We start from the raw sequence: 24,991 nt of genomic DNA, 5'->3' as shown, positions 1-24,991 counted from the left end.
GTCCTCATCTCTTTTTCAAGCCCCCTGCGTGGTTCTCCCCTTCATGGATGACAGCACAAAGAATAGGTAATGTCGTCCCTATTCTGGAGGGAGGGTGTGGTCCAGGGGCTACAGGCTTAATATGCCTCCAGGGACCAGGTAGGTGTCAGGACTGGGTGAAGCCGGCAGGGTGGGGACTGGGGTACAGGTTCGGGGAACATCGGTCCTTCTAAAGCTCCAGCAGATTATAGCTATGTGGGAGGTTAGTGTGACCAAATTTTAGGACTCGCTAAAGATTGAGAATTTTATATGAAATCAGAGGAGAAAAAAAAAAAGGGAAAATAGAAGTGCCTATGGGTTGGATATAGCTCCTGGGCTGCCAGTGAGTACCCTAAGGAGTTTTATGCCTTTGGGTCCCCAGCACCCAGTGTCATACGTGACATATTGCCCTTCTCTTCTTGTATTTTTGGTCCTATTAAAATGTGAGCTCCTTGAGGTCACAGAAGGTGTTTTAGTCCATCAAGAGTATATCCATAGGGTGTGGCACACGTGGCAGGCTATCAAATGCTTGACAGATGAATGATTGGTGAATACCCCTCCGTCCTAGAAGAGAGAAGTCCTCAGCGTCTGTCCAGAGAATGGCAGCTCTAGAGCATAGCAGTTACAGCAGGGTCTTTTGCACTTTAGTAGCTCTATGGCCTTGGGCAAATTACCTAGTCTCTGATAGGCTTGGTTTCCTCATCTGTATAATGGGGATTAAAAGACCCGCCTCCTGAATTGCTGAAGGAGGCAATGTCTGTAGAGCCTTGATTACACATGCAGAGTTGCGCACTTAGTAAGAACACAACAAATGGTGGCTTTTGGATTCAACAGATCATTCCCTGTTCCTGTGAAAGGTGATAAGATATTATGCCAAGCCTCTGTTTTTGAGGCTTTGGCCTCCTGAGGTATCTATGTCAAAAGAGGCCAGTCAAAGGAAAACAAGTGAGCATTCTAGCTGAAATGAAGAGAAGAAAGTTGATAGTGATGGACAGAACAAGGCATCCCTAAGAAACTAGATCCTGGAGGTCAGGAGGGCTGAAAGAGGGGCAGCAGCTGAGAATGAATGGAAATAAAATTAGCAAGAAAGCAGGGGGAAGGCAAATGAGTCTGCCCTGATTCCTAGGATTGGCTGACTCACTCCCACCGATTCACAGAAAAGTTGATCAGACTCTGCTTATGAATTCTGTAATGAATGGATGCTTTTGTCTTTCACACAATATGAGTAGTATAATAACAAATAGGGTGTTATATGGTTTTCAAGGCAATTTTAAGGCCCCCACTGTGTAAAGTGTACTTAGCCTACACACTTTACACACATTGTCTTTACACGCGTCATTCACTCACTCACGCACTCATTCATTCATTCATCCATTCAACAAATACTTATTGCCAGCCCACTTTCTGCCAGACACTGTTCTGGGGAGAAAGAATAAAATGATGTAGCACAGTGGAAAAAACACCTCGCCCTCAGAGAAGGGTGCTCATATCTCTGTTTACAGAAGAGAAAACTAAACTCAAGGTGCTTAAGTGGATGTTGCCCAGACTCCACGCCAGTGTTAGCGAAGGAGGCAAAATTCTTTTTTTTTTTTTTTTGAGGGTTAACTTTGTTTTATTTTGTTTTCATCTTACTATATCATTTTTTAACATCTTTAATGGAGTATAATTGCTTTACAATGGTGTGTTAGTTTCTGCTTTATAACAAAGTGAATCAGCTATATGTATACATATATCCCCAAGGAGGCAAAACTCTTGGTTCATGTTTTCTGGTTTAGGAGAAAAATCAGGAAGTTATCATGATGATCTAGAGACATAAACATGAGGAAGTCTGTAACTTGCTAACAGGCTGGGGGTATTGCATTAGATCACATTTAGCACAGCTGGAATTTTCAGAGTATCGGAGAGACACGATTTTTAGTGTTTAATCCTAAAAGTGACTGAAAGCGACTAATTATTGTCAGAGTCTATGACATGGACCCTTTGGAGACAATGTAATTAGGGAAGAGAATGGAGAAGAGAGAGGGAAGAGGGCAGGAGAAAGAGTAAAGGAGAATAAAGTGTCTAGACATGTTAGGCCATCCATAACAGAAAGTCAAAGAAAGCCTGGATGAAAACCCTTTTAAACTCCTTTAATTGTTCTTAAATTATTCTCTAATTATTTTCCCCACATTCATCTTTGAGTAGAGAGAAGGTGTCGTTTTCCTCCTCTGTATTTCCTAGCATAGCTTAATTAATACTTGATTGATTGAAAGATTGACTCATTCGAACCTGGAGTGAAATGGAGCTTTTTAATTTTCTTTCTGCTGAACCTGAAATAGAGCATATAGTAATTAGGAAAGGATCCCTTGTTATCAGAAAGTCCCAGCCACAATGAGCTCTCTGTAACTGCGCAAAAGGAAGGTAGATGATTATTTAGGAGTTGATAAAGCACACTCCCCACTCCCTTCTGCTTTCAGTGATATGCGAGTTTCTTGATCATTATTTCCTCCTTAAATGAGTTACTTGGCTGGAAGATCCGTCTGGATGGTGGGCTAAATGGTGGATAATTGTCATCAAAGTCTGGCCACAGATGTGACTGATGGCCTCTTTTCTATGCGTTTCATTGCCCCTGCTCTCTCTCCAATGACCTCGGTTGACTAATTTACATTTTTTTTCAAGATCTCTTTTCTTTTAGGACCCTTGGGTTAACCAGCATGACTTCATTCATTCATTCAGGGACATTCCCGACTCTGAGTATCTACACAGAATAAGATAGGCAAGGGCCCAGTTCTCACTGAACTTATTTTCCAGAGCAGGAAGAGTCCATAAATGCATACACTACAGTGACAAGAGCATCACGTGTGACTCCGAAACTTTAGAGTGGGAAGAACTACCAAGGCCATAAGACAGGATGGTGTGCTAGAGGTTGATGGGGGCTAGGCTTCTTAGATGACTTGGTTAAGAAAGGCTTCGTGTTGAGGTAACATCTGTGGTTACAAGTGAGTGGAAATGCCTTTGTGTGGAACTCTGCATGTTAGGAAGCAGTCGGCCACGCCAAGATCTGAGAGAAAATGTACCAGAGGGACAAACAAGGTCCTGAGGGGTGGGCAGCTCTGAAGTAGGTGTGTCCAGGGCACAGCGAGTGAGAAGGGGTTACAGGATGAGATTAGAGATGCAGGCAGAGCCAGCTGATGGAAGCACTTGTCGGGTATTTTTATTCAATACTTTCCAGGCATTGGGAAGCTGGCGGGGTGGGGGGGGGGGCTCGTGTGGGGAGAAGACGCTATAAAGAGGGAAGAGTAGAATCAGAGAGCCTGGTTAGGAAGCTGTGCAGTAATCCAGGTGAGGGGTGATGGTGACCTAGCCATGAAATGGACAGAAGTGGATAGATGCGGGATATATTCTGGAGATAGAAAGGATGAGACCAGCTGAGGGGTGGGAGTGGTGTGAAGCAAGAGGGGTACATGAGTCTCCTGGGGCTACCGTGACAAAGTACCGCAGGCTGGGTGGCTTAAACAACAGGAATGTATTGCCTCACAGCTCTGGAGGCTAGAAATCTGAAATCAAGGTGTTGGCAGGGTTGGTTCCTTCTGAACCAACAGCTTTCCTTCTGAAAGCCGTGAAGGAAGGATCTGTTCCAGGCCACTCTCCTTGGCTTGTCAACGGCCATCTTCTCTAAATGCCCCTTCATTGCCTTCCCTCTGTGCAAGTCTACCTCTATGTCCAGATTTCCCCTTTTCATAAGGAAACCAGCCATATTGGATTATGGACCCACTTTACTCCAGTATGACCTCATCTTACCTAATTACATCTGCAAAAATGCTGTGTCCAACTAAGGTCATGTTTTGAGATAGGGGTTAGGATTTTAACATATAAATATATCATATATATATATATATGAGATATATATATATATGATTCTTTGTGCTTTTCTGTATTCTTTTAATTTTTCAAAGAAAACAAATAATTACAATGTAGTCAACAAGGGCTGTGACGGTAGGTTATTGGCTCCATGAGAGCTCAGAAGAGAAAGAAATGGATTCAGGGAGGTCTGCAGGCAGAGGACTGACAGTCACAGAAGACCTCCCAGAGGAGGCTGGAAGGACAAGGAGTTTCCCTGTGAACGGACCAAGGGAAGAGGTGAGAAGACATTCCAGGCAGGTGGAACAGCACGTGCCAAAGAATGGCAGTGTGAGACAGCAGGAGGCTCGGGAGAATTTGAAGAAATGTGGCAACAAGGGTGGTGGTGGGAGACGAGGCTAGGGTGAGAGCAGAGACCAACAGCTCACAAGCGATTTGTCCCCCTTGCTAAGGAGTTGCGATGATCATGCAAGTGACGAAGAGCCAAAGACAGGCTGGGCAGGGGGAGCATGATCCCATTTGGATTTTACAAGATGAACTGAAGGAAGGAAAACTAGAGAGCAGTCTGAGGGCTTGGACAAATGCGATAACAACGAGGGTGGAGAGGAGGGTGCCTGTGCTCCTCGGGGTCCTTTCTCTGCTTCTCCACCCTCTGCCCTCTATACTCATACCACCAGAGCTGCCTGGCTTGAACCCTGCTTCACCTCCGGCGCTCTCGGGCTCCAGCTCTCTCCTAGATTACGCCAAGCTCTTTCCCACTCCGGGCCTTCACCCTGCTGTTCCTGCCACCTGCGCACAACTGGACCCTTGTCATCCCTCCAACCTCAGGTCAAAGTCACCTCCTCAGAGGCCATGCGGACTGTTTGCTTTCTAGCACCAACAGCATATCTTGGCTTCTTTGTTTGTGCACCTGTTTACTATCTGCCTTCTCCCTGCGGGAAGTAAGTAGCTTTACCATATCTGCATCATTCCTGACTATATATGCAGTGCCTAGGAAGGAACTGACACATACTAGGAGCTCATTAAATGCATTGGCAGAAGGAAAGAAGGGAGAGAGGGAAGGAACAAAAAGACAGTTTGGTGTGGGGGAAGGATGGAGGCTCATGTCCCACTCTGCCCAGTGATATGAGATCCACGGGGGGTGGAAAGGCTGTATCCACACCCTCATACTGCTGCTTCTGAGTGATGCCTGTACATGTTTTAATTCTGAAAGGGTTGCTTTGAAAAAGAATGATGAGTGCAGTAAGAGTCTCCTTACTACAGGAAAACTATAGAGAAAGGAGAAAATAAATGCCTTTTAAAGGAGACCTGAAGAATCAGTCATGACTCCAGAACCATCCCAGATTCTGAAAAGGCAAACAAAATCATCATTAGCTAAGAAGTCGAGGGTGTTTCTTTGGCCAGCCTATTCCTTTGGGGTCAAATAATAAGGGCACACATCTATGGCCAGGCGTGGCTCCAAGAGGCTCTACGTCTACTGACTCATTTAGTCTTCACAACAGCCTACTATTATCAGCTCCATTTTACGAATGAGGAAAGTGAGCCCCTGGGTTAAGTAACCTGCCCAACGTGATAGACTTAGTGAGTAGCCGGATCAGGATTCGAACCCAGGATATTTGGTCCCGGAACCGGCACTCTGAAGCACTTAGCTAAACCCCTCTTGGGTCAAAGCTGCACCACAGAAGAGTTGTTAAATGTATCACATATTTGTTATAATCATTGCCAACGTTAGCTTTTTGTCACTTGTAATGAGGTAGGATGGGCTAATTGCTATAGCGAATAATCCTTAAATCTCAGTGGCTTCCCCCAACAAAGGTTTCTTTCTCATTCATTCCACTGTTCACTGTGGTCAGTGAGGTGCTCTGCTAGCAATCATTCAGGAACATCTTCCATCTCTGCTGTCCCAGGGGCCCTGGAGTCCTCCCCTGGGCCCTTTGCATCTGGCCAGCCAGTGAGCAAGCAGAGAGAGAATGTGGAGACCCTTGGGGGAGATTTCAGGAGCCAGGCCCATGCTCCTTTGGCCAGAACTCAGTCACACAGCTCCAGAGGTGTCAGGGGGCTGAGAGGCATACACTAGCCTGAGCCCAGGATGAGGACGTGGTGGGCATCTTGCCTAGTGCTGCCTCAGTAGTTACCTGTGCGGACTTCTGTAGGGGAAACCTGGCAGGAGGGGTGCTGGGAGTCAGAAGACATTGGTTCTGGCCCTGAATCCACCAGTTGTCAACTGTGTGACCTCCAGCAAGTCACAGCTTCTTTTGGTCCCAGATTCCTTATCAATAAAGTGAGGGAACCCAACCAGAGGACCCACCTCTGGATTCTTCCAATTCAGAATGTCTACATGACAAAGCATCATCTTATTATTTTTAATAACCATGGTACCTTAATCGTTTCTGTACTGATGACCTATTTGTGCTTTTGTTCAAAATTGCAACCATAATTACAACATTGATTCTGAGGGAAAATACTACCTATTTTCTTCTAATCCTCAATATCTAGTTCCACACCACGTACGCATACTCTGGGGGGAAGAAAAGAGGATCCAATTTTGTATTTGGACTAGTTACTTGAAGCAATTAATTAAATTGGGGGAAATACAGACATCCATTTCATCATGCCTTTTTAAGTTAGGTTTTAAGTTATAAGCATAATATTCCACTAGCAGATTATTTTCTGTAATCTGACAATTTTTGTACAAAACAGTACTTACATCTATTAGAGGGCATCTAAGCGTGCCAGGTTAGCAAGGTGAGAAACATCAAGAAAATATATAACCAGAGCAGCAGAGTTACTAACTGCTGACTGAGGTTCCACCCGCGCCCTAGCTGCCAGAGAGCCTTGGTTTCTGAAGTGTGTGATATTGTAACCACAGGGATTTTGCAAGGACTGCAGGGTAGTTTTGGGAGCTGGGACAAGGTTTGGGCAGGCAGAGTGGAGAGGCCTGGGGCTGAAAAAGAGGTTTTAAACCCTCAGGAGATGATGGCGAGAGTCAGGTAGAGCCTGTTGGATGGGATTCCTATTTTAGGAATATACCAGAGTTGGAGACACCAGAGAGGAGATTAGGGCTAGAAGAAGAAGAGCAGAGCACAGCCCAGAGACAGTCCTCATGTCCCTCCGCCTGACAGTTCTCTCACCGCATCCGCTGGAGAACACCCAAGTCAGGCACTTATCCCACCCAACGCCACCACCCTCACCCTGGTCCCGGTGCCATTTTCCCTGAACAACTGCAGTCGTCTCCTCCCCCTCCTGCCCTTGCCAATCTGTTCTCTCTCACCCCAGTGACAGTGTTCTTTATGAAACACAGATCTATTCTGTCCCCTCCTTGCTTGAAATCCCATGGCCCTTACAGTACACACCAGCCATTGACATGGCTTAGCAGGCCCTGAAGGTGTAGGGCCACCTGCCTCGAGGGCTTCACGTCACCCCACTGTCACCCCTACTCACTGCTGCTGCGTCCAGCCACACTGTCCTTTCAGGTCCTTTGCAGGAGAAGCAACAGGTCCAATTGTTCATCTGAAAAAAACACAATGAACACATTATTTCCTGTGTTTCCAGACTTTGGGGTGGGGGGACAATTCATCATGTATTAACAATTGAACTCACTGCTTTAAATTTAGAGGCGCTTCATCTGAGAAGGTATTGGAGAGTTGAAAGAAAACACATCACACATATTACTTGAAAGTGCTTTAGATAAGTTTAGTCTATGTCCTCAAGAGTTTTCAGATGCCCTGACCACATGTGTGCTGCTTTTGTCATTCATATCTTAGTGAAGCCATCCCCACCCAGATCCTGCCCTGGCTTCCCTGATGGGTATCACTCACTTTCACAGCATCCCGGGCTTCTCCTTCATAGCAACTATATACTTACACACCGGTCTGCGGGGTTCTTTGATGAGTGTTTGCTTCCCACACCAGACTTTGCGCAAAAAAGAGACAAGGATTGAGCCTGCCTGCTCCTGGATACCCAGGACCCAACACAGTTCCCAGCGTGTACTAGGTGCCGCATAAGTAGTCCCTGAAGGAATGACTGAGCAGACTCTGTCCTGATTGTCATTTCCTTTTCACCTCTTAATCCCCTCCAGACCAGCTTGCTTACTCCTTCCCCTGCGCCACTCCCATGCCCTTTACACAGAGTTTGACCACAGGACGCTTGATCACACTGTGCTTCTGCTATTTTTTTTTTTTTTTTTGCGGTACGCGGGCCTCTCACTATTGTGGCCTCTCCCGTTGCGGAGCACAGGCTCCGGACGCGCAGGCTCAGCGGCCATGGCTCACGGGCCCAGCCGCTCTGCGGCATGTGGGATCTTCCTGGACAGGGGCACGAACCCATGTCCCCTGCATCGGCAGGCGGACTCTCAACCACTGCACCACCAGGGAAGCCCTGCTTCTGCTATTTTTGTCTCTGCTCCTTACTAGACAGGGAGGAGCTCAGGATCTGAATGCACAGGCCCAGACACATAGTGGGTGTTCCGTGAATGTTTATTGCATTGAACTGTGACCTCCACGAGAGTAGCTCTGGCCCAGATGCCCTGACTACACAAGAGCAAGAAGTAACACCCAAGGAGGCTCCCTGCAGCAGGCCCTGGTGCTGCTGTGTATAAAAATAAACCTCTTTCCCACCTCTCCTCGCCCATGATCCATCCATCCTCTCACTCAGCACATGGCTTCTGAGCTTAAAGAAAAGGGTCATCAGCTCAACCTGCTCATTCAGCAGTTTTTGAACCTGATAATTGTCCAGAAACACTTGGGTTGTTTGTTATAAACATAAATTCCTGGGCATACCCCAGACCTACTGAATCAGGGTCTCCAGGAGTGTAAGTCGGGAACGCATCCTTTAATCCCTTGGTGACACACTTGGTGACTCCCTTCCCTGGCCAGAAGGCCATCCTGCCATCACCTGAGATCTTTGGGTGAGGAGATAAAGCAAGCACAGTGATGACCACAACACAAGAAGGGAAGGTCTTTGCCCCCAAGTTACAATTATGAGGTGGCCCCCCACACATACCCAGGAGTCTGCAGCTGCAGCAGAGGAATCTTCTAAGGCTCTGAGAGAAACCTGACCCTCCTGCTTCACCCCACCCCCTACCAGAAGGCCAAAGGTTTAAACCATTTGGAAATCACTCTGGAGAAGGTTTCAGGGATTTCAGTTGGGCGCCATCATGATCCTTATCATTAACATTTCTAGAAAGCATTTGCTATCCAACAGACACGTTCTTCAGCTTTACAGGCATTATTTCACCTAACAGACAGAAATTGCAAGAGGCCGGTGCAAAGTAGAATGCCCTTCCGCCTTCCTGGGGAGCTCCAGAAGCAACAGCAGGCTGAGGGCCAGGCCTAGACACAACTCTGGAGCAGCTCTTGGTTCTCAGGGATGGATCAGACATCCCTGTGGCAGGAGCTATCCCAGTACACTTCCAGGGGTTCCAAAGCCTGGAGGGAAGCTGGGGCCTGCAGAGGGCGAGGTGCTCGCCCCAGGTCTCACTTTATGAGCTCAACAGTCCTCCAGACACCATCAGATGTTCCCCAAGCGACCCTTTTCCATTCCTGTTGCTGGATGCCAGAGTCTAGAATTACAGTCACAGAACTGCAGACCAGTTCTAAGCGGGGAGGTCACCTGTGAAGCCCTTTTCATTTGAATGGTGGCGGGGCGGGGGGGGGGAGTGTCCATGGTTCTCTGGCCATGAAGACAGGGCTACAGGTGAGGGATGGGGAAGAAGAGCTCAAGGCTAGAATTAGTCCACTGTTACGGGGAGATCACTCGCTATTTTATAGATTATGTTTTATAGTATTTTACAGTTTACGAAATGCATTAAACATATTGAGCTCTTAATCTTCAAAACCTCATTACAAGGAAAGCTTATTAGCTTCATTTTGTAGCTGAAGTTTGGTAACTGGCCAAGGTCACAAGAGTTGACCCAGGGCTCAAACCCAGGTCTTCTGGCTCCAGGATCTGTGTTCTCCATCAACACCTCACATGCAAGCAGACAGCTGCTTGTGGGAAGAATGAATGGATGAAGGACTCTCTCCCAGCTAGATACTATGAAGGATATAGAGATGAATACTGCTCACTTGCAAGAAAACTGAAAGGACCTTTTCCCCTCTTCTCCCTCCTCATAACCACCCCCACAACCACAATCAAGGTTGGTTAGCACCTACTGTTGGTTTTACAAGAATAGATGAATTGTTTTTCAAACAGTGTGGGTGATGCTTGAGAGCCAACCAAAGGATGGGGTCTCCCGAGAGCATTTCTAAGGCCCAAAGTGTAGCTTGTTTTGCAAAAACGTTCATAGAAGCTCTAACTTTTAATTCATACCACCAAGGAGATATTTGATTGTTTCCTGGAAATGCTAATAATGAAAAGCTCATAAATACTAATGAAACACTGTAGATGAGCAGCGCTCAGCAAGAAACGTGGGGGGCCTAGAAGAGAATTCTTAGATTAAAAAATATAAACAATACCTTTTAATTGAACTTTCCCCAGACAGGGTTCCCAACTACTAATGAATACTCTCTTTGGATATGGAGAGTAGACGCAATTAAGTACCTTCAGGAATCCAGAGGGGAATCATTGACTTAGCTTTAGCTTGAAAAGAAATCTGTTTACTCACAGGCTATTTTAGGTGCCATGGGATGGATGAGTTTGAGACAAAGGTTGGGATGGGTGGGAGGGCCTGGAACATTGAACTAAAGAAATAATTCAAAGGCATGCTTTTATTTCATCCAACTAAGCATCCTAAGTTGGAATTTGCTTCTTCTATTTGCCTTCTGGCATGATCCCTCAATGATAATAAGATCCCTGGAATGTACGAGGCTCCATGATACCAGAAACCTTATCATTGTCGTTCATTCCTGAATCCTCAATACCTAACACAGTGTGTGGCACATAGTAGGTGCTCAATAAATGTTTGCCAAATGGATGAAACATCTCTTAAAACACCTACCAGAAGTTTTCAGATTCTGTCATCTTTTCCTGAAGGGCAGCTCTGATCACAACATCCTCCTGTTATAAAACCCCCCAAATAAACACACCCTATGAAGGCGCCCTCTACCTTGACCACAGCCTATAGTCCTTCCCTCTCCCACCCTGAGCTCCAGGCTCACCAGAAGGCCCCTCGTTCTCCTGCTGATGTTCTAGAATTTTCACTGCCTGGAATCTTTGAACATCCTTTTCACACGTTTTTCTGTCAAGATCCTACTCATCTCTTAAGATGCTCTATTCTCAAGTGGCTCTACTTTTATGAAACTGCCCTAATATTCTCCAAGGGCTTGATGCCCTTCTTCTCCCTCCCTGGCTGAACCCAAGAGTGGGCTCTGATTCACATACGCTCCCCACAGAGACCAGCACGACCCCTGGCACAGCAAAGTTTGTCAGCAAGTGTTGTCTGCTGCTGTCTAATTGAATCACAGAAATGCAGTGCAAGGAACATCTGGTCCCCGAAAGTGTACGTGTAGGGTCAGGTTAGAGAAAAGCACCTAACAACAGAGCAGAAAAATCCCTCTGGATGGGCCAAAGAATACTGGGCCACGCAAGGCTGAGGTCAAAGCAAAGGTTATAGCAAAGGGAGAAGGAGAACCCAGAGGAGAGGCAGGTGGTGTGAGAAGGAACAAGCAGCGAAGTGGCCCCGCTGAGGGGCTATGGGGAGACCAAGGGTGGTTTTCCCCTATAAAAAGCCTGTATGTTTGCTGGTGTGTGGCAGGTCCATGGCGCGAGATGTGCCCAGACACTCAGAGGGGCTCAGGCAAAGCCTCCAGCAAGGAGATAACTTCTCAGGATGCTCTTCTTTGTTGCATGTTGAATTTAAGTGCAGGTGCCATATGCTTTCCATAAACCTCCCCTTGGGCGGGACTGGATTTTTACTGTATGTATCTTCATGCATTTGTGAGGTGTCTGACAATGCAAAATAAATCTCTTTGTTAGTCTTCTTCTGCAACAGACAGGCATAAATGTTTCAGTCAACCTGAGGGATAGCAAAGGATTGTAAGATTCTATAAATTCTGGGCTACTTGCCAAAAATGGGTTAATTCCACACGAAAGAATAGGAGGCCCAGAGCAACACATGTGAACGGCTCACCTCTCGGGGATCAGGGGCCAAACCTCCCAGAATCCATAAGCCCAGGTGTGCCACTCCCTCCCTGTGTGACCTGTGCCTCCGTCTCTTCAGCTGTAGGGTGGGGGGAATAACTGTACCTCTTTCATAAGGTTGTGATGAAGGCTAAATGAGTCGATAGGTGCAAAGTGCCTAGAACAGTGCCTGGCATATAATAAGGGCTAGCTTACAGCATGATGTCAGGCTCCATGGGCCAAATGGCACAGGTACCAATTTATACAATTGCATAAACTGTATAAACAATGTTATGAGGGGATAGGTCCACATGCCTGCAGACCAGGACGGAGATCCTGGGTGTGCCTGGATGGATACATGGGCACTGGGTACATAGGACACTTACAGAGTGTGTTATCCAAGGAATTAGACCCCCAAGGACAACCGCTGGGACACCACGTGTAACACACCACCCAGGTGTGTAACACACACATTTATGCTCCAGTGCAGGAGAACCCAATAAAGCCCAGACTTCCAAATGATTCTGGACCCAGGTCCCCCAGTGCTTCCCTCCATGCACAATGCACCATCCCATTGCTCACTTAAAAGATAATTTACATGAAGGTGATTTAGAAAAGTAGCAAATAAAATACAAATATAAAGTCATCATCCTTAGTTTTTTCTGCTCGCCCAGCAGCCTTAGGAGAGTGCTGGACCCATTGTTCAGAGGTCTGGGTGTTCATCACACCTCTGTGTGTCCTCAAACATGCCACCTCAACACTATGGGCCTCAGATTCTGCATCTTTAAGTGAGAGAGCTGGTCAGGATGATTTATAAGGTCTACAGCCCAGGCAATGTCTTTTTTATTTTCCTGAGCAATGTCTTATGCCAAGAGGTCTCTTCAATTTCTTTGAATTATCCTTGTCCTCCAAGTCTTGTTTACACCCGAGAACCTGTGGATTCCAGAACTGAAGGCGCCTCTAAGACCTTATACTTGAGGGCTGAGGCCTGAGATATAGGTAGAGAGTTGGAGAAGGTGCCACAGGAAGAGGGGCCACTCTGGACAAGCAACCAGAACAGTCCCGGCTGTAAGCTGAGCTCAGAACACGAATAGAGAGACATCCAGGGACCTCATCGCTGTTTCCAAGCACCATCACTGATCAGCCTGCAAAACTCTTTCCACTGCAAAGAAAGGGAATAGGCAGGGAAGGAGACTTGGGAATCTTTGGCTGGGAGACAGAAAGCAGAGACAAGGGTAATGAGGGAGAGGAAGGTAGAAACAGAGAGAACTGGTTTCCCACACAAAGCACGATGAGGCACAGGAGTGGGGTATAAGGAGGGGGGAGACATGGAGCAGGGAAGAGAGCATGAAGGGACAGCAAGGAAGGCAGGAGTGAGGCAGGATGAGGACTGATGACCTCCTAGCCTGGGGAGGTCCAAGTTCCCTATGACAGCCAGCAAGACTTGGACATTCTATCTTGTGCTTAAGCTTTAATTAGTGTTGAAAATGGCAAGTTCATAGAAGGTCAGATATGGAGCTGTCCTGTGGGGAGTATGTATTCAACACCTATCAGGTGAGCTGCAGTGGAGAACTGCTCCTGTAGAGGGTCCAGGGACCCTTAACCAGAACACTGTGAATACACACATTGATTTATTTATCTGACAATTGCAGAGCACTTACTATGTGCCAGGTCTGATATGCTATTAATTTTTATATCCTAAGCCCCATACAGTTGTACATAGCAAGAATTAGTTAATACTTAATACATGCATGTGTTTATCTTGTTTATAGAGTCTCAATACAATTTCAGTGAACTCCGGAAACCTTTGATTTCCTCCCATTTCCTAAGCCTAAAATCGATGATGTTATTAAAAATCACAGACCATCCCCACTGCGTATCTCTTAAATTATCTGTTTTTCTCTCTTTAGGTGCTATCCGTGGCATGCCCAAACCCAAAGCTGGTAGAGGAATAAGTTACAAGTGGGCAATTCTGCAACCTGTCACACCCAGGCCTTGCTGGTGAGCTGAGAGGCTCCTCTGGTCCCATCTAGCCAAGCACCATGGAGAAAATCAGCGCCTTCTTTAGCGCCATCTGGGACACCATCTCGGCCAAACACCAAGAGGGCCTCTTCAACAGCATCTGTCTAGGCATCCTCCTGGGGCTGCCCCTACTGGTGCTTATCACCCTCCTCTTCATCTGTTGCCATTGCTGCTGGAGCCGGGCAGGCAAAAGTGGCCAACAGCCAGAGCGAAACAAGGGGAAGAAGAAGAAGAAAAAGAAGAAGAAGGCTGAAGAAGACCTCTGGATCTCCGCTCAGCCCAAGCTTCTCCAGATGGACAAGAGGCCATCACTGCCCGTCTAGTTAGACAGGAGGCAGAAGTGTCCTCCCCTGGGGGCTCAGCTGCCTTCCAACCACACACAGGGTAGGGAGGAGAAATCCCTGAAGTGATGCACTCACATCCACAGAGGAGCTACTCAACCAAGGAGCAAACCTCAGACTGAGTATCCCCATGGAGGACATTCCCGGGGAACACGCGGACAAGTCTTAGGTGCTGTCTCAGCATCTGTGTGTCCAATAGCAATGCTCTTTACTACAGACTCAGGCATGCCTTCCACCCACCTCTGGCACATTCCATATGCAAAAGCACAAGGAACATTTATCCATACATCTTGACAAATCTCCCAAATGCACACATGCACACCACACACACACACACACACACACACACACACACACACACACGCATATATTCAGGCAACAGGTACCTGGACAAGTATATACTGTTCATCAAATTGTCACTGAATGTCTACTTTGTACAAGGCACTAAACAAGGCAGTACATTATCTGCTCTTAGAAAAACATCTCATAGGAAAGCCTGGCAGACCCGGGCACACATGCACAATTACATAACCAGACAAGAGGCCTACGCACTGTCAGTGCCATACACCACTCAGGTTAGAGATGTCTGCTCTTCTGTTCCCATCCCTACATAGCCTTTTACTGGGGATCTTCATATTAGGACATTCCAGCAACCTGGTACAGCCCCTGTTCCTGTATATTGATACAGACACACCAAGTTCCTGTGCTTCTGACCTCTCACCTGGGAGGAAAAGTTTAAAGTGTGATGGATCAAAATTCATCGAAAGCTATTGTCTTGCACATCCTGACAAGGTCCTCAACACCACTGATGGCTGTTTAATGTAGTCCAAGACCTCTCTTTGAGATGCTACCCTCAGAACCACTCAGCAAGGCTCCCTTCTCCAAGCAAGGACAAACGGCTCCTGGTAGCAACCGCTAGGAGGCCATGGAGACCGGGTGTACGCCATCCACTTCAGTGGACTACCGTTGTATACCTGTGCCATGTATGTTTCACAGATGGGAAGGGGATGCTACCCCTGAGCTAGGGATCCCCTATGAAACCAAAGGTTTTCAGCAGGGAAGGGATTAGGACAATCACAGGTACAGTCTCACAGAAGGCACAGTGGAAACAATTTCATAAGGTTGTCATGGATGCATGGTATGTTGCAGATGGGATGCAGAAGTTACAGAGTTTAAATGAAAGTAGGACGAAGCTATACAGAGGTTGATCAATATTTATTTTGAAGCTCAGGCAAGTGCCTTCCACACAGTCGGTACTCACAACTGTCTGTGGATGCTGTCGGATACGGGATGATGTTAAGGGTAAACTTGTAACCCCTCCCCGATTCCCCCAAGTGACCTTCCCTTCTAAGTGAGCCCACTAATTGCTGCAACACATGGAAGCTGGGTATTGAATTCCGCAGGAGGAGGGTGCATGCAGGACCAAGGGTCGGGTTGACAAGTCTGCCCTGAGAGCCATGAGGACATGTAAGCTAGGTCCGCAGTGAGTTGAGGAGAGTGTCTTCCCACCGGGCTGAGGTTGGGGGGGCCGAATTAATCCACTCATAGGGTGAACTGGTTGGTATTTTGATTGTATTGTGACCATATCACAAAGATGGATAATTTCCAACTTGGGAGCAGGCTGGGCTCTAAAAGTTCATTTGCAAATCTGCTGGGTAGCTCTCTTGAAATATTTTCCCACGGAAGCTCTTCTAAATGGTGGTGAAATTGCAATTTAATTAACAGTGTAGCTCAACTATGATATTTATAGAAGCAAAAGCTAAATTCTGAAAGACTGTGTTCATGGAAAAATGTATTCTATTTGTTCCCTTGGGCTAGCTGGTACTCAACTGCCCTCCAGGTAAAGTCCAGGTCTAGTCCTATGGAGGGGAGGTGTCTGGTAGCAACCGCTGCACCAAGGTCTTCTGACAGATGACCCTGTGAAGCATAATTCAGGCCTGCTTGTATTTTAAAAACAGTCATGTTCACCCTCTCACCCTAAGTGGCCTTAAATACCCTGGGCACTCAGGCTCCTTATGCATAAACCTCTTTGACCAGAGAAAGGAGCACCCTCTGATGCTCTGTCCCCTTGTCATGTGGAGACTTGTCGTAGAGCATCTGGCTGTCCCTCTCACATCCCAGGGTGACTTGTCTTCTCCCCACACAACATGCACGTGACTCCCCACATACCCCACTGCCCAGCAGGGTGAGTTGCTCTTTCAGTCTCCAACTCTCAGCCACCCTAAAACGGATGACTTGGGGGAGACGTGGAGGCTGATGGCCGAGACTGGTGTCAGATATAATCTAGGAGAGAGGATCTCCGGGATCAGGGACCGCACAAGTGCCATGGTTGCCTTGACAACCGGCTGCTAGTTTGAATTGAATAGTAAGAGAGCAGTCGGTCGACATTGCCATGACAAGGCCTCTGTCTCCAGGGGCAGTGCCCCACTGTCTCCTCACAGAATGGACCTGCTCTACGTCCAGGTATGAAACACCCAGAAACACACTTCTCAGTTGCTTCTGTACCCAGGTTTGGAGACCCAAACCCTGAAAGAGGCTTATCTTTTTCCCACCCAACCTCCCCGAAAACCTTCACTGGAGTACCGAGAATAGTCCCGGAGTGTGATACGCCCGCAAATTTTTGTTGAATTCGTGGGCGCATGAAAGGAGCTCAAAGCAATAATTGGAGTCCACTACCATTTCTTCCCACTTCATTCTCATCTTTCTCTCCCCTGTTTTCTTCTCTTATTCCCCTCCTCTCTAGGCACCACCCCAGCTCCATTCCTCTACCCCTCTACATCTTTACTCCTTCTTCCCAGCCTCTGTCCCAGAACTGCCACTGGCAGCCAGGGGTGCCTCAGGACTGGAGCCTGCTTGGCCCATCTTGGGGAGGTTAAGCTAACGGAGGGCAAAAAGGATGGTAAAGAAGAGGCTTCCTAAACCAGCCCAGGCTGGGGGAGGAGCCCCCAGGCCCAGGACTTCTGAATGGTCAGAAGAGGTCTTTCTCCCACTGCTTAATGGATTCACTTTGGGTTTCTTGGGGGGAGGGGAAGATGCAGAAAAAAGGGCAGTTACCTCTTCAGGAAGAATACAAATGGTCCAAGTTGTATAGTATTTGTCAGTATTTTTTTTTTCTGGAAAATTCAAACACACCAAGAGAAGAACTTATTTAAATAAAATACTTTGAAAATGAAAAGCTGTGCCTGGCCTCCTTACTTATGGAATCAGATAGTTATTTTCTTGACATCGGAGATTACCGTCTCCCAGACATCACTCAGAATGATGGATGCAATGACTTCCTCTGGGACACCAAACGCCCAGCCATCCCCAGGCACTGCCTTCCCCGGCAGAGTCAGAGGTCCAAGGACCAGGGATGAACTCTCGCACTGCTACCTGCAGAGCAGACACCTCGAAGACTAGGCAGCCTCAGAGGTGCCAGGTGCAGAAAAACACACTGATGTTCCTTGGCAACACTTAGAGAACGTTCCCATCAATGAGGTCAATCAATGTCCTCTTAAAGGAAAAAGGGGAAAATAGCAAAGACTAAGTAAAAACAGACTTCTGAGTTAAACATGGTGCTGGAAAGGAGAGAGACCAAATGCTTCTATAGTAGCTGCAAGGGAGACAGACAGATAAATAGAGGAGAGTAGGTGGACGATATAGAAATAGAGACAGACAGACACACACGTGTACGAGTGTATAAATGTATCTTTTTCAGGTCGGCCATCGCTTTGCATTGGTTAAGAAATGTAATGAGTTAGATGCTCCTGATTCCTCCCTTGATGATGCTAAGCTGTCATTAAAGCAGAAACTATCTAGAGCAGTGCGGTCCAATAGAATTAGGAATGATGGAAATCTTCCTACCCTGTCCAATATGGTACCATTAGCCATATATGGCTATTTAAATTAATTAAAATTAAATAAAGTTAAAGGTCCAGTAGCTGAGTTACACCAGCCACATTTCACTTGCTCAACAACCACACACGGTTGGTGGCTAGCATCCTGGAGAACATGGGCCGAGAAGCTTGTGGGGGGAGGGGTCAAACACGCTGGCAAAGCACCATGTTTACTGCACTTCAAGCACCTAGGCAGCCCCGAGCCTCATCTCTCCCGAGGCAGGCTGATTATTCCTGTTGCTGTACTTGATCCCTGGGCTCCCTTCCCCATCACCACACATCCCATGAGCAACTGAGGACAGAGACCCTTCATTCAGCTCTCTGATCCTTCCTCCAGGACTTCTAAAACTTTCCACCCTGGAGGAAGGAACGTTGCCCAGACAGCACCTGGGGGAGAGGCAGCTGCTGCACACCTGAGCGGATGCCAGAGCTCAGTGCCATCAGCTCCACCTGCCCAGGCTCAGCCCTGACCCTGGGGGTGTGAATGTAAATTTGGACAATGCTATGAGCATTCTCAACTCACCAGAACCCTCTGCACTGACCTCTTGCCCTTTGCCCTTAGTATTATTCCCAGATTCAAAGTCACAGGATTACAAGATTGAAGAGTCCCTTTAACACAGCTTGCAGTCTCTGCCATAGGTTCAAAGGGACGTTTTCAAATACCTGTGATACTTCATTCAGGAACAGCCATGCATGCAGGTATCTATCTAACTCCCTCTTGAGGCTATTTATTCCATTAACATTTTTTTAATAAATTTATTTATTTATTTTTGGCTGCGTTGGGTCTTCACTGCTGCGCGTGGGCTTTCTCTAGTTGCAGAGAGTGGGGGCTTCTCTTCGTTGTGGTGCGTGGCTTCTCACTGCGGTGGATTCTCTTGTTGCAGAGCACGGGCTCTAGGCACACGGGCTTCAGTAGTTGTGGCTCATGGGCTCAGTAGTTGGGCTCGTGGGCTCAGCTGTTGTGGCTCGTGGGCTCTAGAGCACAGGCTCAGTAGTTGTGGCACACGGGCTTAGTTGCTCTGCTGCATGTGGGATCTTCCCGGACCAGGGATCGAACCCATGTCCCCTGCATTGGCAGGCGGATTCTTAACCACTGTGCCACCAGGAAAGTCCCCCCTTTAACATTTTTTATTCTAGTATGTGCCAAGCACATCAGGTGGCAGCAATATAAAGTCATCTGGAGGGGCTCACAGCCTGGCCGTGGGAACAGACAAGCAAAGAGACCATTATAGTACGGTATGGTCACTGCTTACAAAGAGGGAAGTTTCAAAGCTGGAGTCAGGGCAGGCTGTGGGGAGACGGGGGGCGTCACTCAGAAGCTGTCCCCCAGAAGAGAGCTGCAGAGGAGGCAACTGGGAAAGGAGGGCACCGTTTTCATCTGCATACAACCTGAAAGTGCAGCCTGGTGAGGACCACTGTAAGTGTGGGAAGCTAGGACTGGAGCTGTCCAGACTCTGAGGCTAACTCCAACTCCCACTGTTGTGTAATTTAGGCCCAGGACTTAATCTCTGTGTAGAATTAATGACAGCACCTATCTCACAGGGATGAGAGGATTAAATGAGATAATGCATACAAGCATTCAGCACAGGGCCTGGCTTACTATAAGTGCTCAGTAAATGCTCATTATTATTAAGGACAGAAGGAAGATCATGAGAGAGTTGTGTCCTCGAAGTCAAAGGAGAAGAAACTTTCAAGAAGAAAGCCAGAGTCTGTAGAGTCAGATGGTACAGACAGGCCAAATGAGATAGGGACTGAAAATAATGTACATCTTCTATTCCCACTGATGTAATACGTTCCTTAATTTCACCACACACTGCACTGTCCACAGTATTATTAATACTCTTTGAATTAAGGGCTCCCAATTTACAGTATGTGACAGGTGAACTTCTTAAGGAGCTATCCCGCCTCACCTCAAGCCACCCTAGGGTGACAGTGCCTCCTGGTGGCCAGATCAGGAGAGTCTGAGTCAACATCTTTTTCACCTTAAAACAGTGTTTGCCTTAGAACATCAATCCAGCTACGGCACAGGTCCTCAAACTCAATGTGCTGAAGACTCACTGGGTTTTACGTGATAGTCACAAACCTGTCAGGGTCAACGATGCCACGCTCATTTGCTAGATAAGGGATTTTCATAACCCTAAGTCTTAGTTGCTGTTAAAACATATTTCTGGTGAAGTATTCCAGATTTTACATCGCTGCCTAGGAACGCTTCCCTAAGTACACAAGTTTTCCCATCACAACAAGATCAAACTGTATGGCAACCATGTTCCTGTGTTCCCAGCACTCTAGCCCATTCTCACCCGCATTAGAATTAGCCATTATGAGGCCAGAATTCTAACTGTCTTATTCAGCACTGTATCTCCAGTTCCTAGCGTGGAGCCTGGTGCATACTATATGCTAAATAAATGCATTGATTAGGGGGAAAAAAGAAAGAGAATCACTGGGTGTTTCTTACAAGTGCAGAGACCCAGTCCCTCTCTGCCCTTCTGCTGGATTTATTACATCTTGGACGAGACCAGACAAGCTGCTCTTCTAACAAGAACTCTAGGTAAATGACAGTGGTCTCTGAACCATACCTTGACAAATATTGGTATTACCTAGATATTCAGAAACCAAAAGCATTCTATCGTCAAATAAGTTTGTAAAGCACCGCATACCATGACTTTCCCACTCCTCCTTGGAATGTGCAACGCAGGTATCACACTAAAGGTTCTAATGGGTACTGGGATAAGGAAATGGTGTAACTCCACTGAACTCAGCTTTCCCAAGCTTATTTGACCACGTAAACTCTGCTTTTAGCACCTCTGGAGGAGCAAGGGTTCCAAGGAACACCGTCTGGGAAATGCTGCCGTGGAGGGTCTGTGTACCCCCATGCTTCATCTGTTCATCTTTTACTGCTAACACCTCAATTCATCTCATCCCCAAGGAAACCCCTTTCGAAATGTAGAGGTTTTCCTTTACCTTTACAAACCTTTCTTTCTCACTCTGCGCTTTCTCTTTCTTCTGTGAGCCATAATAATCCTATTGGTGGTTATTCATAGCAAATATACCTTAGAGGTAGCTAGGGATACACCTCTATCAAGGAAAAGCTCTGAGTGAAGTTATGGAGACTAAAGGTGCAAGGCCTCTGTCTTACCATTCCAGAGTGCTTCAACCTCATAGTTATGGCACTTTCAATACCTCATTTGACTCTTGCAGCAACTGACGCAGTGAGTCAATCAGGGACTAACATCATCCCCATTTTATAAAGGAAGAAAGTGAGGCACAGAAAGGTAAGCAACTCACGCAAACCTGGAAACCTGAAGACCAAAGTCTTCAGACTCCTGTCCTAGTGCCCCTTGTGCACACAGGGCATCATGATCCAGGCCATTCTGCTGGTCTGGCCTCCTCAGAGACTGTTAACTTGCAGAAGCACCTCCTTTGGGTCAGAAACTTATAGAATCCCGTAACGGGCTCTGCCCACAAGCCTTCAGACACCCAACTGTCTCCTTCAGATGTTCCACCGTGTAGCATGAGCCCTGACAGTTCTGTTTTTTCTTTTTTGTAATCCAAGGGCCTGATTTAAGCTTTGATTGCAGAGGCATCCATTTCAAAGAGGCACCCACTTCAAAGACCACTATGCAGGATAAACACACTGCCAGCCACACAGCTGGACAAGGACCCAGGCCACCTCCCACACTGCGGCTCCTTTGTTCTAGAGATTCCGGTTGATTTCAATAACCAACCATTTGGGCCTCTTGATTTTTTTTCTTCTTTTCCTGCACTTGAAATTCCCACTCCTATGTTTTAAATTCACCAGTGAAGAGCGAGCCCTCGAAATCCTAGGCCCCCACTGCAGACTCCAACCAAAGGAGAACCCTAGGCGTGCTCTCTCTCAAGCTCATTTTCTCTCTCTCTCCCTCCCACACACAACCTCACAATGTGGCCTCCTGTGTGCCGTGTAATTTCCAGGTCTTGCAAGTAATAAACCTTTATGTTTCAAAGGTTCCTGACGGCTATTGCTGAAGGGTATCTTACAATTATAATAAGAACTCAAGGGCCAGTCCAACCAAAACATTGGGTATTGATAGGCTGAGACCAGCCCAGAACACAGAGACAGCTTTATCTGCTTCCTATCCTTCTCTAATCAAACCTAATTTTCTTCACCTGCCAAAATAAAGAACTGGTTTCACTCCACCGCTCTTTTACTTACATTGCAATACTACAATACCTTTGTTTTCTATTTCTGTCATTATAAGTGCACTGTAATTTATCTGCATTATAGAATGAACAGGCTTTTCTGGGCCAGCCTGAGAACCTAACTTCTTTATATACCATTGGCGGCGGAACTCAACCCATTTCCCCCGTAGCAACATCCAACCAACAGAAGGACTTTGGAAGTGGATTCACTTGCACTTTAGGAACTGCCTAAAACCCCTTCCAGGGGTGCCCCCCATCCCCTTGCCGGACCACCAGCCCAGTGGGCCAGGTCGGGGGACAGAGTACCCGTCTCACGAGGCAGTCTCTTCCAAGTGTTTCCCAGTTACCTGTTTTGTGCAGCAGCACTGCCTGCGCAACCACCAAGCACTGGCTGGACGCTGAGTCGTACCCCAGAGGCTGACTCTCCAGGTCATTCTACCCAGGAAGGAAGGAACGTGAAGACCCCCAGAACTTCCCTTTCTGGAGGAGAGGAAAGTGGCGCTGAGGCTAGAGGCTCCCGGTAGGACCACACTGCCATCTGCTGGCCCGGCCGCGTACAGCGCGCCCCGCTGCGCGGGGAGGCTGCCCTCGAACGTTATTGATTGATCCGCGCTTTTCATTGACAGAAAACACTTTCCCCGATCCTCTCCACCGCCCTGGGGAAAGGCTTAAGGGAACGACTTGGAAATTCTTTTAGCGGAAGACTTCTTCCAGTAAATGACTACGTTTCGCCGAGAGCATTTCATTATTTATAATTGTTTTTCCACTGCCATGCTGTACCCGCATTGACACTGCACTCTGTCCACGGCCTGTCTCTCTTCACACACCATACCTGGTCCTTTTCTTTCATGTCATCCCTTTGATCACAGTTCCTTGGGTCATTGTTTTTTCTTTCTCCCTTCAGCATTTCCTAGCTTTAAGGATCCTTGAATCCTGAGAATTCCAAGTTAAAAAGTAGAATTCCTGGGCTTCCCTGGTGGTGCAGTGGTTGAGAGTCCACCTGCCAATGCAGGGGACACGGGTTCGTGCCCCGGTCCAGGAAGATCCCACATGTCGTGGAGTGGCTGGGCCTGTGAACCATGGCCGCTGAGCCTGCACGTCCAGAGCCTGTGCTCCGCAACGGGAGAGGCCACAACAGTGAGAGGCCCGCGTACAGCAAAAAAAAAAAAAAGGTAGAATTCTTTTTTTTTTTTTTTTGGCCGCAGGGCTTGTGTGGGCGGGATCGACCAGGGATTGAACCCAAGCCCTCAGCAGTGAAAGTGCAGAGGCCTAAACATGGGACCACCAGGGAACTCCCAAAAGTAGAACTCTTGACATCATGTGACAAACATAAAAGTTGGGACCCTCTTCCCAGAGGAAGCTACTGTCAAGAACAACCAGCCCTAAACTCTGCACGAAAGGATCCCTCCCCTCCCTTTACCACCCACCCCCCTCAAATCCTGTTAATCCTTCCTCTGAAATATTATTTAATCTATGCTCTTCTTCCCTTTCCCACAATTTCTGCCACAGGCCAAGGAAGTCAGTACCTATTGCCTATTGCAATAACCCTTAACTTGTCTGTGAATCTCCACTCTTTCCCTAAAACAGCCCTCCACGCCTCCCCCTATTCTCTATGCTGTCACCAGACTGATGTTTCCAAAATACAAGCCTCACTACAAGTGTCACTCCAAGGTTTAAACACCCCTGAGTGTTCTCCACTGCCCCCCTTTTTCATCTCAGCCATGGTTCTCAGCCCCAGTTGCATGTTAGAAGCCCCTGGAGCCTTAAAAAACTCAGAGGCAGGGCTTCCCTGGTGGTGCAGTGGTCGAGAGTCCGCCTGCCGATGCAGGGGACACGGGTTCGTGCCCCGGTCCGGGAAGGTCCCACATGCCGCGGAGCGGCTGGGCCCGTGAGCCATGGCTGAGCCTGCGCGTCCGGAGCCTGTGCTCAGCAACGGGAGAGGCCGCGGCAGTGAGAGGCCCGCGTACCGCAAAAAAAAAAACAAAAAAAACTCAGAGGCACAGGACTCAGCTGAGACCCACTGAAGCAATGTCTCTGGAGGTGAAGTAGGATCAGGCTGGTAACAGCTCCAGCTGATTGTGCTAAACAGTGCAACCTGAGACCACAGTGCTTACATGGCCGAGACCAGTCCCTGCCCATCTCTCCAGCAAGGCTCCCCACCAGCCCCTCCTCACCCCACCTAGAAACCGTCTTCCTCCCTCAAACACACCACACGCCACCCTTTTTCATCCTTGCCATCAAGTGTCCTCCTCCCAAGGTGCCCTGCCTCCCCCAGGCCTCTCGTTTCTCCCCTGGCAACTCAGAGTCCTCCTTCTGGACGCAATGCTGACGCCACGCCCACAATGCTTTCTAGGGCACCCCGCTCTGTTCACAGCATTCTCCCCGTCGCAGTGCCCGCCGTCGTGGTCTGTCCCCGTGGCCATCCCCACCACACTGCGAGCAGGGGCTGTGTTCTGCTCATCGAGGCTTTGCTAGTATCTTGCATGCAACAGGCCATGGCTCGGAGACTTTATCCACTGCTTGTGACACTTGTGTCCTCGCTTTTACCCTAGTGCCTGGCTGGGCCATCTGTCCCTTCTATGACAGCTTTTGTTTTCTTTGGTTTGTCCTGACCGGTAGGAGTTGTCCCTTAAGCTTCAAAACCCTGATGGCTCATAA

General features: G+C 47.6%; 1 protein-coding gene and 1 long non-coding RNA gene across 2 annotated transcripts in view; one reads left to right on the top strand and one right to left on the bottom strand.

Moving 5' to 3' along the window:
* The window catches only part of KIAA0040 (KIAA0040 ortholog), a 32,935-nt gene extending 18,252 nt beyond the window's left edge, over window positions 1–14,683 (top strand). Inside the window, exon 3 of the mRNA XM_067728716.1 lies at window positions 13,827–14,683. Within this exon, the coding sequence (XP_067584817.1) occupies window positions 13,959–14,261 (303 nt within the window). The 5' untranslated portion in view covers window positions 13,827–13,958 and the 3' untranslated portion in view covers window positions 14,262–14,683. The remainder of the gene's footprint in view (window positions 1–13,826) is intronic.
* Window positions 1–22,827, bottom strand: part of LOC137219726 (uncharacterized) — a 295,061-nt gene extending 272,234 nt beyond the window's left edge. The window contains exons 1-2 of the long non-coding RNA XR_010941222.1: window positions 22,681–22,827; window positions 7,300–7,368 (exon numbers count right to left, since the gene is read on the bottom strand). This is a non-coding gene — a long non-coding RNA (uncharacterized lncRNA). The remainder of the gene's footprint in view (window positions 1–7,299; window positions 7,369–22,680) is intronic.
* Window positions 22,828–24,991: the final 2,164 nt, after the last annotated feature.

Source organism: Pseudorca crassidens, chromosome 2 (genome assembly GCF_039906515.1).
Source record: "Pseudorca crassidens isolate mPseCra1 chromosome 2, mPseCra1.hap1, whole genome shotgun sequence".
Taxonomy (NCBI): domain Eukaryota; kingdom Metazoa; phylum Chordata; class Mammalia; order Artiodactyla; family Delphinidae; genus Pseudorca; species Pseudorca crassidens.
This window is presented reverse-complemented; position numbering and strand designations above follow the sequence as displayed.